Source organism: Chrysemys picta, chromosome 3 (assembly GCF_011386835.1).
Source record: "Chrysemys picta bellii isolate R12L10 chromosome 3, ASM1138683v2, whole genome shotgun sequence".
NCBI classification, from domain to species: Eukaryota; Metazoa; Chordata; order Testudines; family Emydidae; genus Chrysemys; species Chrysemys picta.
This window is the reverse complement of record NC_088793.1, coordinates 149,049,435-149,063,902: the sequence shown is the minus strand read 5'-3', so window position 1 is coordinate 149,063,902 and position 14,468 is coordinate 149,049,435. Positions and strand designations below refer to the sequence as shown.

At 38.7% G+C, this 14,468-nt stretch overlaps 1 protein-coding gene across 5 annotated transcripts in view; it reads right to left on the bottom strand.

Annotated features, from left to right (window-relative positions):
- Positions 1-14,468, bottom strand: part of ZFAND3 (zinc finger AN1-type containing 3) — a 281,458-nt gene that overhangs the window by 143,216 nt on the left and 123,774 nt on the right. Inside the window, exon 1 of one of the 5 annotated variants that reach the window (XM_065590551.1) lies at positions 4,443-4,594. The exons of 3 other annotated variants lie outside the window; for them this stretch is intronic. In XM_065590551.1, coding sequence (XP_065446623.1) covers positions 4,443-4,563 — 121 coding nt within the window. In that variant the 5' untranslated portion in view covers positions 4,564-4,594. Of the gene's footprint in view, positions 1-4,442; positions 4,595-14,468 lie in introns of those variants that run through there. One more of the 5 variants, XM_065590553.1, reaches the window with a different exon arrangement.

Sequence of the window (14,468 nt, the reverse complement as noted above, 5' to 3'; positions counted from 1 at the left end):
CTGACCTAACTGCTCATGGCATTTCTATTTACTTTTAGCAACCTCTATACCAACTCCGTGCTCCTCTTTTATGGATGCTTTTCATTGAATCCAGTGGCTTGCAGCAATTAATGCAGAGCAAGAGAGCAGCTCTGTAAACCTGCTGACAGCTGTTTAATGGGAGAGGTAGAAAGTGGTGGACAAGTCCTGGCAGCGTGCTTAATGGATACACAAACACCCACAGTCATCAGCCTGAAACAATAGTGGCAGAAAATTAACTTAGAGCTACAAAACTCATTTAAGGAGATCCACAGCAATCTGGACAATATGAGACTTTATAATGGGAGGAAGGGCGAAAATGGGAAGGTGCATCTCTTGCATTTGCTTTCAAGGAGATGGCAGTCTTTAATTTCAGAAGTTTTTTTTTTTTTTTTTTTTTTTGACTTAGCCTTGTTGCTTCAGTGCACAAGCTAGCAGTTGCTTCTATTTTGCAAAGCAAATGTTATCATATGAATCTGTAAGTTCCATGGACAGCGTATGTCAAAGACTTGTTTGAGTTAAAAGGAGATTTTCATGTTAATAACAATACAACCATGTTGCATTTTCTTCAGATGCTCTTGGACGTGGCTGCACTATAAATGATGCTTCCCTTTAACTTATGACAGGCAATAAGGATACTCAACGTCTTATAAGGTTATTTTTAAAAAATTAGGTAAGTATTTTACATATTTGACTGTATCCCGCCCCCATACTCCATCCTTTGTATGTCATTTTTCTTAGACCAAATTCTTCAGGGCAGGGAATACCTTTGTATAGAGGCCACCATAAATGGGGCACCAGTCCTGACTAAGGGTGCTACTGCAGCATGTATATTAAGTGATTATAATAATCATGGTAATAAATCACATCCAATGATAACATTTAAGAAACTTGGATTGGAGGCCACATTTAGCAATGCATTTTATATTTGATCATGACTGAACAAATAAATCCTCATATAATATTTAAAAATAGAAATTTTGCATGCAATAATAATAGCAGTCGCCAATTGTGATTTCTGTAGCTAAGGCTGAAAAAACATTATTATAAACCCTTTTTCACGTTTTCAGTTTAAAAATAATAATCACCTTTTGCAGTAAAGACTGTCTGGTCCTCAGACCAAGTGGATTTTTGTGGGGCTTTTTATTTATTTATTTAAAGTTTTTTTTAAATCCTCTTCATTAATTTGCATTATGCATTAACCAAAACAAGAATATTTTTATTTTGGGCAAAAATTCAGACACTTTTTGAAAGCCTTTACAAGGAAAATAAGGCTACAGTTTTAAACTTAGCCCCTAGACATACTCCTTACTATAAAGGGGCCTTTATCAAAGCTTATCCAAATCCAGCGTATTTAAAAATTGTACATTGTACATTTATAGTGGGACGTGTTTATTTTACAGATCTGTACAACCAGTTCTGTGCTGGTTGGTTCAAGGTGTTTACAAGGTCTATAATTCTAGCAGCCAACATTTTCCTTTCCCCTTTCAAAAACCTCAGAAACTAAAAGGGAAAGCTAGTCTTGACACATGAAGGGCCCAATTCTGCAAACACTTCTTTTCAGGAGCACGTGGAGACTGTTACTCCTGTTTAGTTTGTTAAATGTGTAGCTTTAAAACCATTGTGTGTTATTAAATGTATAATAGAATACAGGATATATACACCTCTACCCCGCTATAACACGACCCGATATAACACGGGTTCGCGTATAGCACGATAGCAGCGGGGCTCCAGCAGCATTTTAAAGGGTCCGGGGCTCTGGCTGCTGCGGAGAGCCCTGGGCCCTTTAAATCACCGCTGGAGCCTCGCTGCTGCTACCCCGGGGCTGCGGCAGCAGGGCTCGGGCAGCGCTTTAAGGGTCTGGGGCTCCGGCTGCTGCGGGGAGCCCCGAGCCCTTTAAATCACCGCTGGAGCCTCACTGCTGCTATGCCGGGGCTGCGGCAGCGGGTCTCGAGCAGCGCTTTAAGGGTCTGGGGCTCCGGCTGCTGCGGGGCGCCCCGGGCCCTTTAAATCACCGCTGAAGCCCTGCTGCCCCTACCCTGGGGCTGCGACAGCGGGGCTCCGCCGGCGATTTAAAGGGCCTGGGCTCCCCGCAACGGCCGGAGCCCGGAGCCCTTTAAATCACCATTGAAGCCCGGCCGCCCCCACCCCGATATAACGGGGTTTCAGCTATAACAGGGTAGGGATTTTTGGCTCCCCATGACCGCGTTATATCGGGGTAGAGGTGTATATAGTATGCAGTCAAATTTCTAACAGGAGCATTATCTTACATATCACATTCAAATCAATTGAAATACACAGTTGAATATTTTTCCATATCGGCAACTGCAGTGGTTGGTACAGGAGGATGCATGACCACAAATGAGACAGAAGATGTCCACAAGATAGTCTTCAATAAGTAGTGGAAAAGCATGGTGAGAATCACTGCTCTCATAACAAGCACAGTCTTAAAATTTTGAAATGTCTCCATATATTTGCATGAATTCAGGAACAAACATTAGTAGCATATTCCTTTTCATTTTATATTTAAACTGGAGCCAGTGTGAGGAAATTGAATACATTTCCATGCCACATTTGCAATATTCAATTTCCTTATTCTCTCTTTCACACAGTCAAATCCCAAGGTGGAGGAGGATGAGGAAAACAAATCCCTTTCAGTTCCAGCCTAACTTAAACTATCAAATAACCAATACCGAAAAAGGAAATAGAGAATTGTGAAGCCATGTTCATCACATCTACACAGGTATTTCAGGAAGAACTGATAGTGGCATATTAAGGCTGTATTCTGAATATTTTTGGATCCTTGAGCATCCTCTTTTTCCCCCCGAGGGAAAAAGTTTGCTTTCTGACCTCAGAGAAGACTGAGCAGAGCCCCAAAAGATGATCTAGCAAATTCAAACCTGAATGTGATTAATCTGGATTTAGACCATCTAGATAGAGAATACTTAAATGTAGATCACTGCAATTTCATATGAAGTCTCCCGGCACTGGGCCTGGAGCCCAGAACTAGAAAAAGCAATAGATTGGTTGCGTTTGCCAGTACTTTGGGCCAAGAAGCAGCAGTCAGCTGGGGAAATCAGTAGACTTATCGGGTCTGTGGAGAGGATACCAGGCTGATTGAAATCAGTAACTCTTCTTGCTAGTTTAGACAGGCAAGAGTTGCAAGGGTGTAGCGTTAGGGAGAAAAAATAAGTTTGTTTTTATCAACAGTAGTATCTAAAAAAGTTAATCTACCATTTACATTTCATATTCAGTACATACACCGGTCTTCGCAGCTAACAAAACATACAGAACACAGAAAACAAAACTAGGCCTTTGTCCAAAAGAGTTTACAGTATAAAAGCACAAATTGGTGCAGTTCAGATAAGAAGGGGTGCATGAATATTAAACTGGTAGCCACCTTAGAACAGATAGGGTTCTAGAAGTGATTTGAAGAGAGGTAATCTGTGGAACATACCATATGGCCTCTAAAGGGGATGGTTTTGTTTTTAAAATAAAACACTTTACATATAAAACCACTTTTTAACTGTCAGTTGAGAAGATTTGTGAGCATCCTGGCATCTATCCAGCTCTAAGAAGATAATACTAAGGGAAATCCCTGTATTGAAGAGAACAATCTCCAAGAGGTCATACAATTTTCAGTTCTTTTCTTTAGGTTAGGCAGGAGATAACTAAAGAGACGAGGAATTTTATTTTGTTCCTATTGATTCTACCTCCCCTCCGCCACCCCCAAAAGATAACAGAAAAATCTGAAATGTATGTTTATTCTGAAAGCTTTGTTTATCTTGAAGCTCTGTATGCACAAAGTGAAAAGACAAGCTCTGCTAAAGTGTCGCCAAAAACAGGAACTCTGGGTTTAGTGGAATTAAGCAGCTCAAGCTTTCAGACTTTATTTTAAAAACACAGCTACCCCAAGAATGCATGGCTCACTGGGCACACTAATAACCAGCTTCAAATACCAGCCGAAGTAACTCTGTAATGGAAAAGCAGCCTGAATAACTGAATGCCAAACAGGAAACACAGCTTATTTTTCATTTGTCTTGCTTGCTTGTTCACAGAACCCACAATGGATAAGCATACTATTTGACCTCTAATTTATCATTTCAAGAACTAATATACATTTAGTCCTGTAAATGGAATTCTTAGGAATTACAGAATGTATAGGGTTAGTCACCTGGGTAACATTTTCAGAAGCACCTAAGTGATTTGGAAATATCTTACCTAGAAGTTCAAAGTAGTTTACTAGTTATGGCCTAAACTTTAAAAGCCCAGGGTAAAATTTTAAAAAGCACTTATGACTTAGAAATATCGCAGTAAACATTTGCTAGAATCTTGAGATTCTGTCTTCCTAGATTTACCACGGTAAGGATGAGCCTCCAATTTCTTCTCTCCAGTTAACCTTTCAGATACCAAAGCACACCTACCTTTTGGCCACTTCAGAGTTGCTACCCCTGTGACACAAAGCACTTTCCAACCCTGGCTTGAATAGCTTCCACCAAGTTGTGGAGTGGGTGTAGGAATGAAACCGAACCATGCCTGCCACATGCCAATGCAAAAGCTAATCTCGGAAGCTACACAAAGAGTAACACAAAGACTCTTCAAACTGTTACGGTACAGGAGTGAGAATCAAGAGATACTATATTATTTAGATTACAGCAGAGCCCAAAATATGCTAGACACTTGCCAAACAGCAAAGGCATTTCCTGCTCTGAAGAACATGCAATCTAATGACAGATAAGAGAGATGAGGAAAGAGGATACAACATATAAAATTATCAGGTTGATAGGCTTAGATTTTACTAGTTACAAGGTTTTTTGTTTGCTTGTTTTTTAAAGCTTCACCACACTAAATTCCCCTGCCTCCCACATAAATTCTCCTATTACCATCTTCCCCCACGGCACTCTCTGGCTTCAATTGTAATGCCTTTCACCCTACCCCCTATATAAGTAAGCAGTTAACTCTTAGGATAAATACCTTAGATGGCTTAGATTTGCATTTTAACTCCTGGCTCTGCAATTAATTTGCTGTATGACTGTGGAAAAGTCATATAATCACTTAATACCCCAGTTTCCCAATCTGTGAGGTGGGCATAACAGTCTTGTACCTGAGCTCAAAATATACTCAGTGGTGGACAATCTATTTCATTCAATCATAAAAAGTCCTTATCCTCAGGGAAGCAGAATATTGCAAAGCTAGCCCAACAAGGGTGGTAAAAAGCTTAATCCACTGATAGTTTTTTGAGATCTTCAAATGAAAGAAGTGCAGTGAATGCTATTGATGTGCAGAGCAGTATAACCACCACCAACACTTGTGAGACAACAAGCCATGCAATGGTTTTCATTATAATAAATATGACCTAATCATAGTTTTCATAGTTAAAGTGCTTAGCTGTAACAATCTCATCCTGTTCATTAAAAGCAGCAACTTGATTTTAAAAAAGGAGGGGGAGGAGGGAGAGAAGAGAAAAAAAATCTAACCTTACATTCTAGCCCAGTGGGTCTCAAACTTTTGTACTGGTGACCCCTTTCACATAGCAAGCCTCTGTGTGCGACCCCCTTTTTAAATTAAAAACACGTCTTTACATATTGAACACCATTATAAATGCTGGAGGCAAAGTGGGGTTTGGGGTGGAGGCTGACAGCTCGTGACCCCCACATGTAATAACCTCGTGACCCCAAGGGGTCCCGACCCCCAGTTTGAGAATCCCTGTTCTAGCCTGTTCTTAAGTGGTCTGATCAGTCTTTGTATTTTGAACCTATTGTTCACATATTTAGCTTGTTAATATTCTTTCATTAAAAGAATCCATTAAAGCACCCTACTCACTGAAAGTTACAGCAACTGACCCACATAAGAAGCTCTTTAAAAAAAAAAAAAAAAAAAAAAGGGTTACCCATGAGGGAAGAACAACAACAATATTAACCTCAATGATCTTTCATAATTAAATTTGCTGGTAGAACTCAGCACAGAATTAAAATGTTCTAATGTTTCCCCCAGGTCCTGCACTGATTTTTAAGTTCCAAAACTTTTAATTGTGCAACTTATACAGAAATCAGGCTCCATTTGGTATACTCCTACAACACCACACGTTACCATTGTTGTGCACTGTGTCCTGAGCCTGTAAAGACCACACTAACACAACTTTTGCTCCCAGAAAAACAGTCTTAGGATATGTCAAACTCCTGTAATTTTTGAAATGGAGAAGTTTCTCTGAATTGTTTGCAACACCCTGTAAGTAGGACTAAGCAAGCACACAGCCTCAAGTTACATGAAGTCAAAATAATTCTTCATCCATCCTGAGTTTAATATTCTCCTCACTGCAGTTATCCCTCTGTCCTAAGAGCCCAAGTGGGGCTCAGCAGCGGAAGAGACAAGATTGTATGCGAGAGAAAGCTCACATTCCCTTTCATGGGAAGTGACAATGTCTAAGCTCTACCTTCTTCAATTCATGAGAGACTACATTAACCACTTTTCTTATCCTGAACCTAGTAGTGGTATGCTTTTTCAAGGCTGCAGTAATATTCAATAATCCATTAGAGGGTGCCCAAGTATGAAGCATACTTCAGTCTTTTCCTTTTCATGGGCCAAGGGTTAAATTTCAACTATTCATCTGAAACTCGTAGTCCTCTGAGGAAAACCACAAAAGCTATTCTTGAGCAACGCAATGCTTAGGGAAACCAGATAGTAAGTGTGAAAAATCGGGACGGGGTGGGGGGGGTAATAGGAGTCTATATAAGAAAAAGCCCCAAATATCAGGATTGTCCCTATAAAATCGGGACATCTGGCCATCCTAGCAATGTTACCAGGCAATCACGCCGGCTTATTTAGTGCACTTATAAATATAAATTATAGGGCTGTTGCTTAATCGCAGTTAACTTATGCGATTAACTCAAAAAAAGTAATTACGATTTATTAATTGCGATTACTCACAGTTTTAATCTCACTGTTAAACAGAATACCAATTGAAATGTAATAAATATTTTTGAATGTTTTTCCACATTGTTAAATATATTGATTTCAATTACAACTCAAAACAAAGTGTACAGTGCTCACTTTATTTACAATACAAATATTTGCATTGTAAAAATGATAAAACAGTTTTTTTCAATTCACCTCAAACATACTGTTGTGCGATCTCTAATCATGAAAGTGCAACTTACAAATGTCAATTATGTTTGTTACATAACTGAATTCAAAAACAAAAGAATGTAAAACTTCAGCGCCTACAAGTCCACTCAGTCCTACTTCTAGTTCAGCCATGCTAAGAGAAAAAGTGTGTTTACATTACAGGAGATAAGAATCATGGCACTTTTGTAGCCGGCACTGCAAGGTATTTATGTGACAGATATTAAACAGAGAATTTTGCATGCCCCACATGCTTCAGCCACCATTCCAGAGGACATGCTTCCATGCTGATGATGCCTATTGAAAAAACAATGCGTTAATTAAATTAGTGATTGAACTCCTTGGAAGAGTAGGTCTCCTGCTCTGTTTTACCCGCATTCTGCCATATATTTCATGTTATAGCAGTCTCTGATGATGACTGAGCACGTTGTTCGTTTTAAGAATACTTTCACTGAAGATTTGACAAAACGCAAAGAAGACACCAATGTGAGATTTCTAAAGACAGTTACAGCACTCGATCCAAGGTTTAAGAATTTGAAGTATGAGAGGGACAAGGTGTGGAGCATGCTTTCAAAAGTCTTAAAAGAGCAACACTCTGATGCAGAAACCATAGAACTTGAACCACCAAAAAAGAAAAATCAACCTTCTGCAGGTGGCATCTGACTCAGATGATGAAAACGAACATGCATTGGTCCGCTCTGCTTTGGATCGTTATCAAGCACAACCTGTCATCAGCATGGAAGCATGTCCTCTGGAATGGTGGTTGAAGCATGAAGGGACATATGAATCTTTAGTGCATCTGGCACGTAAATATCTTGCGATGCTGGCTACGACAGTGCCATGTGAACGCCTGTTCTCACTTTCAGGTGACATTATAAACAAGAGGAGGGCAACATTATCTCCTGCACATGTAAACACACTTGTTTGTCTGAGCCATTGGCTGAACAAGAAATAAGACTGAGTGGACTTGTAGGCTCTAAAGCTTTACATTGTGTTGGTTTTGAATGCAGTTTTTTTGTACCTAATTCTACATTTGTAAGTTCAACTTTCATGATAAAAGAGACTGCACTACAGTACTTATTAGGGGAATTGAAAAATACTATTTCTTCTGATTTTTACAGTCCAAATATTTGTAATCAAAAATAAAAATAAAATGAGCACTGTACACATTGTATTCTGTGTTCTAACTGAAATCAATACATTTGAAAAATGTAGAAAACATCCAAAAATATTTAAATAAATGGTATTCTATTATTGTTTAAAAGTGTGATTAATTGCACGGTTAATCGTGATTAATTTTTTTAATCACTTGACAGCCCTAATAAATTTACATAGCTTTTCTTGGTATCAAAGAGCTACTTATCATGCAGGCCCATCATTCTATCTATTTACTGCAATCCAGATTTTATTATACATTGGACAATATTACAGCCTAAACTGTGCAATACTGTACTTCTCTGGGAACTTCCCCATGCAAATAGATAGCATTGTATCTTGCCAGAAAGATCAGAATTAGCAAGTCTTGGGCTCTCTTTTCCACTACAATGTTTTCAAGTGTTTCTATTTTGCTTGGGCATACCTTGAATTTTCTTCCCAACACGGCTACATCCCTTTAACTATATAGCAAATTCACTAAAATTCTGCAGTTGTTTTTGGTTCTAAATTTCAGTAATTTGCAAAGCACCATTTAAAACCAACCCAACAACATCCCAAAGGACAACCTTAATTTGATTTCCTAGGGAATCCCTATCTAACAATTTTCTAGAGGAAAAGATTAAATTGGGTTGCTAACTAGGAAAAGTATTCAAGAAAGCATATTATTTGTACAATAATGTGGATGAAGGATAGAAAACTTAGATTCTGGAAAAAAAATTAATGTGTGCCTATTATGGAAACAGCAATTCCTATGCATATTCTGTTCTATAAACCATCAAGAATAGGGAAAATTTTCCACAATACATTAACATAGGCTAATAAACTATCTTCAGACTGTTTCTTTTATGAGTCTTTTTGGATTTTGAAAGACTTCCACAGTTAATTTTTACTGTTTTGTATTTGTACAGACAGATGCATTTGTAGCAGTTCTAGTTAATTTACTACAGAATGGAAGAATCATTTAGCTGCTATTTATCTAACTGTAATGAGGACTCTCTCCAGAACCCTTTGGTACACACAGCAAGTGTCTCTACCACGGTTTTCATATGGAATGCTGGAGCCTTCTGTACTCAAATCTTTCCTACCATCTTCTGTTTTTATTGTCATGACTATATCTGTAACTTTAGGAACAGTGATTTTATCAAGACTGGTTACATTTTCCCAGGATCAGCTTATTATTTAATACTGCACTTTCCCCCTCCTCCACCCGCCTTAAAACACTGCTTATTTTCCTAACAATCATGGCTAATTGAAACCAGCTAGATCTCAACTAGTTTAATATTGTATTGTGTGTGCTTAATTATGTGTACACAGACACACACACACACACACACACATACAAGCAATGTATATATGATCAGATAAGTTACACTCATGCACCTTATCTGCCCTCTACCCACTAACATTTCCAATAGGCCAATGTACTTACTGCTATTGCTGAAATTGTTTAAATATACAAGAGCTATTTTTGGCTATTTTTAGATGTTTAATGTATGAGTTATAATTCTCCTCTCTCTGAGCCTTTTAAAGTTGGACTCCTGTGTGACGGGTTGGATCACAGAAACCGCCTTGGGGACTGCCAACTGATGTGCTAAGACTACTTCTGCCCCTGCTTTCCTGCCCTGGCAACTTAGGATTCCAGCACCCTGTCTTGTTGAGCCAGATACACCAACACAGACCCAGGGTCTGAACCACATGCCCCAAAACTGCAGACTTAACTGAAAGGAACTTACAGAAGTGTTCCTGTCTTTTGCACTCAGATGCCCAACTCCCAATGGGGTCCAAACCCCAAATAAATCCATTTTTACCCTGTATAAAGCTTATACAGGATAAACTCAAATTGTTCACCCTCCATAAGACTGACAGAGATATGCACAGCTGTTTGCCCCCTCCCTGCCCCCCAGGTATTAATACCTACTCTGTTTTGATTAATACGTAAAAAGTGATTTTATTAATACAGAAAGTAGGATTTAAGTGGTTCCAAGTAGTAACAGACAGAACAAAGTGAATTACCAAGTGAAATAAAATAAAACACGCAAATCTAAGCCTGATACAGTAATACAACTGAGTACAGATAAAATCTCACCCTGAGAGATGTTTCAATAAGTTTCTTTCACAGACTGGACCTTCCTAGTCTGGGCACAGTCCTTTCCCCTGGTACAGCCCTTGTTCCAGCTCAGGTGGTAGCTAGGGGATTCCTCATGATGGCTGTCCCCTTTGTTCTGTTCCACCCACTTATATATATCTTTTGCATAAGGGGGGAATCCTTTGTCCCTCTCTGGGTTCCCACCCCCTCCTTCTCAATGGAAAAGAACCAGGTTAAAGATGGATTCCAGTTCAGGTGATATGATCACATGTCACTGTAAGACTTCATTACCCACTTGCCAGCACACATACATATACAGGAAGACTTACAGGTAAAACAGAGCCATCTGAAGTCAATTGTCCTGGTTAATGGTATCAGATGGGTAGCCGTGTTAGACTGGATCTGTAAAAAGCAACAAAGAGTCCTGTGGTACAGAACTCTCTGTTGCTGGTTAATGGGAGTCATCAAGATTCCAAACCACCATTAATGACCCACGCATAATTACAATAGGCCCTCAGGAGTTATATTTCATATCTCTAGTTTCAGATACAAGAATGATACATTTATACAAATAGGATGACCACACACAGTAGATATAAGCTTTGTAATACCACCTTACAAGAGACCTTTTGCATGAAACATATTTCAGTTACATTATATTCAAACTCATTAGCATATTTTCATAAAATCATATAGAGTGCAACGTCACATCCTGATTATCAGGAAGCCTGGCTTAGTATGTGGTGGGATACAAGAAGAAATCACAATAAATGCTTTAACATTTCTAAAATATATTCTCTGTTGAATATGTCATATGTGGAATACATGGTGGTATGGCATGGCACAAAGAATTTATCAATGAATCATTTGGGATGACCTATATAACTCCCTTAAAAAAACAACAAGGAGTCTGGTGGCACCTTAAAGACTAACAGATTTATTTGGGCATAAGCTTTCGTGAGTAAAAACCTCACATAACTCCCTTGTGACTTCAACATTCATAAGCAATGCAGACATCCATCCCATGAGTGCTTATCAAATCTTTACTATCACCAACTTGTATTTTACTCACAATGTGGTACATTTTTTAAAACACAGAAGTGTGACTATACATTTATAAACATTGACTTGAATAGAATTAAAGAAAAATGACTACTGAATAAAACACTTCTAAGAAATCCTTACCGGAGGATCACAATTCCATTTTGTGACAATTTTTAAGATTTCAAAATTTGTTTTTATTTCACAACAGAACAAAACCAAAGCCATTTGAACATTTTTGTGAAAATGAAGTGTCAAAAACACGTGTGTGCATTTGTGTGTCACATTCTACAGTCTGCCACTTCAGGCACTGGCCTGGGATGTGGGAGACCCAGGTTCAAATCCCTGCTCTGCCTGATTCAGATGAAAAACTCTGCTCTGAATCAGGCAGAGTAGGCACTTGAGCCTGGGTCTGTCACATTCCAGGCCGGTGACGGAAGCAGCAGGCTATAGTCTCTCTCTCTCTCTAACCTTCCCAACAATTTCATCAAAGATGCGTCTTTGATGAAATAGCTTATTTCACAAAAATATAATTTTGGCAAAACTGTTCTGGCCAGCTCTACTAGTTACAGAAACATTCAGTTCATGATTTTGATGATAACACACAAAGCAGATGTCTAACGGAGATTTAAGAATGTAATATTGTCTCACTTGTTACTCCAAATTTGCGGATATTTAAACTGCAGACTGTGGGCTGTGAGATAAATACTGTTTGCACCAGATATATGACTGTGTTGGGGAAAGGATACTGTTTCACAGAGATAGATGGGGAAAGATCACCTATAAAGCACCGAACATTAGTGCATGTAAGATAGAGATTATGTGGAGACTGCTCCTGTCGTTTAAGTAGTTCACTTTAGCAAATATTTGCCCAGTGGCACTAAATTAACCAAGTGAAGTAATTCAGATGAGTGTGAAGAATTCTTAGATTAAAGAGGGTCATTTGCTAGCTACTTTCCAGTGGCAGAATGATTATCAAACCACACCATTACTACTATTATGACATTATGCACAAGTAATGGAAATGCTGAAGAATACCATTCAACTGAAACAATCATGGGAGCCTACACCTTAAAGGGCTGATTAATATTTAATTACTCCATTTCTCAGGATAGAGATAATGTTATGAGAGCTAAACATTATTAACACTTCATCTGTAGATTCTGAAACACTGAAGAGTCAACTATTATCCCCATTTTACAGAAAGAGACAGTTGAAATGCCTTGCCCAAGGCCACACCACATCAGGTGGTTCATCTGGGAATAGAACCCACATCTCCTGACTTCCTATCCAGTATCCCAGTCACCAGACCACAGTGTTACCATCATTAGACCATAGGGACTAACTAGTTCAAACAACGCACACAAATTCACATAGACAGATGAGAGACTTTGTTCACGTCCACCCATCTATACACAAAGATACTCGAGATACTATGTCGATGGGAATGTTGCAAGTTTCTGGGTAAACAACAAATATTTCTGTGCTTAAATCAGTGATATTCAGTGTGATAAATTCAGGATGATTAATAGAAGACTTCAAATGTGGAATCATCCTGAATGGTATTCTGATTATTTTAAATTAAAGGAAAACCACCCCTTCACTACTGCATTCTGCAATCATGAACATTTTTTTTCCCATCTCCTGCTGGTTTCTTCCTCCAAAACTGAAGTCAATCCTCTGACCTCATAATCCTCTCTATGGCAACCATTTGTGAGGTCACTAGATTAGGACTTTGAGGACTTATATTAATGATGATTCTTCATGCCAGTTTCCCAAGCAACACACACAGGAGAAGAGAAAAAACAAATATGCTAAGCATTGAAATATCTCTAAAATTCATAGAAATCATAAAAAAATTGGGCAAGAGGACATCTACGTCCAGCCCCATTGCACTTTGAAGTAGGACAAAGTATACGTAGGTGTTTATCTAATCTGTTCTTAAAAGTTTCCAATGACAGGGATTCCACAACCTCCCTTGAAAGCCTATTCCAGTGTTTAACTGTCCTTATAGTGAGAAAGTTTCTCCTAATAGCTGATCTAAATCTCCCTTGCTTCAGATTATGCTAATTACTTCTTGTCCTTCTTGAACGTAAGAACACAAGAATAGCCATATTAAGTCAGATCAGTGATCCACCTAGCTCAATATCTTGTCTTTAAAGAGTGGCAAGTGCTAGATGCTTCAGAGGTAGTGAACAGAACAGGGCACTTTATCGAATGATCCACCCCATCATCCAGTCCCAGTTTCTAAGCAGTCAGATGTTTAGGACACCCAGAGCATGGGGTTGCTTTCTTAGCCATCTTGGCTCATGGAGAACAATTGACCACTATCCTCTTTATAAACAGCCCTTAACATACATATTATCAGACTTCTACTATTTTGCAAGTTTTTCGAAGTGAAATCAGTAAATAGATGACCCAGATGAACCTCATTTGTACAAAGAAAAGAAAAACTGTGTCTGAGTTTACTGCAGTGTGCCATTTGCAATGAAGACCTGGTTCAGTTGAGTGGTAAGGAGTTTTATAAGTACTTTCAAAACACAGCCCTGAAGAGGAGTGAGCATACTGAAGAACACTGAGTGTGAATAAACCCTGGATTTACATTTAATTTAGAACTGGTGTTCTTTTAATTGTGAGAGGACAATTAGAATAAACTGAAACAAAATGTGTGAAATTTCACGCAATTTCACATGCCATTACAGCAAGTGCAGACACATGTAATAGCTGGTCAATTTAACTTACATTCTCAGTTATTAAACATTACCTGCAGGTCCATTAAACTGCTTTTCTACTGGAAACACTATATAAATTACTTACTACTCACAACACAGAGGATTAAGTTGACCTTTCTCTAGGGCATGATATTCCAACTCAGAGCCTCTGAAGTATGACGCCAAAATGATATTAGCTGTTCTTATAGTATCAGATTTCACAGCTCCACCTTTAGTAAGTGAGTTGGGGAGTGTCATAACCATTACCCATATTGCTTCCTGATCACTATGGAGTGAATAGCCATTTATATATAAAAAACCTACAGACTGAAGAG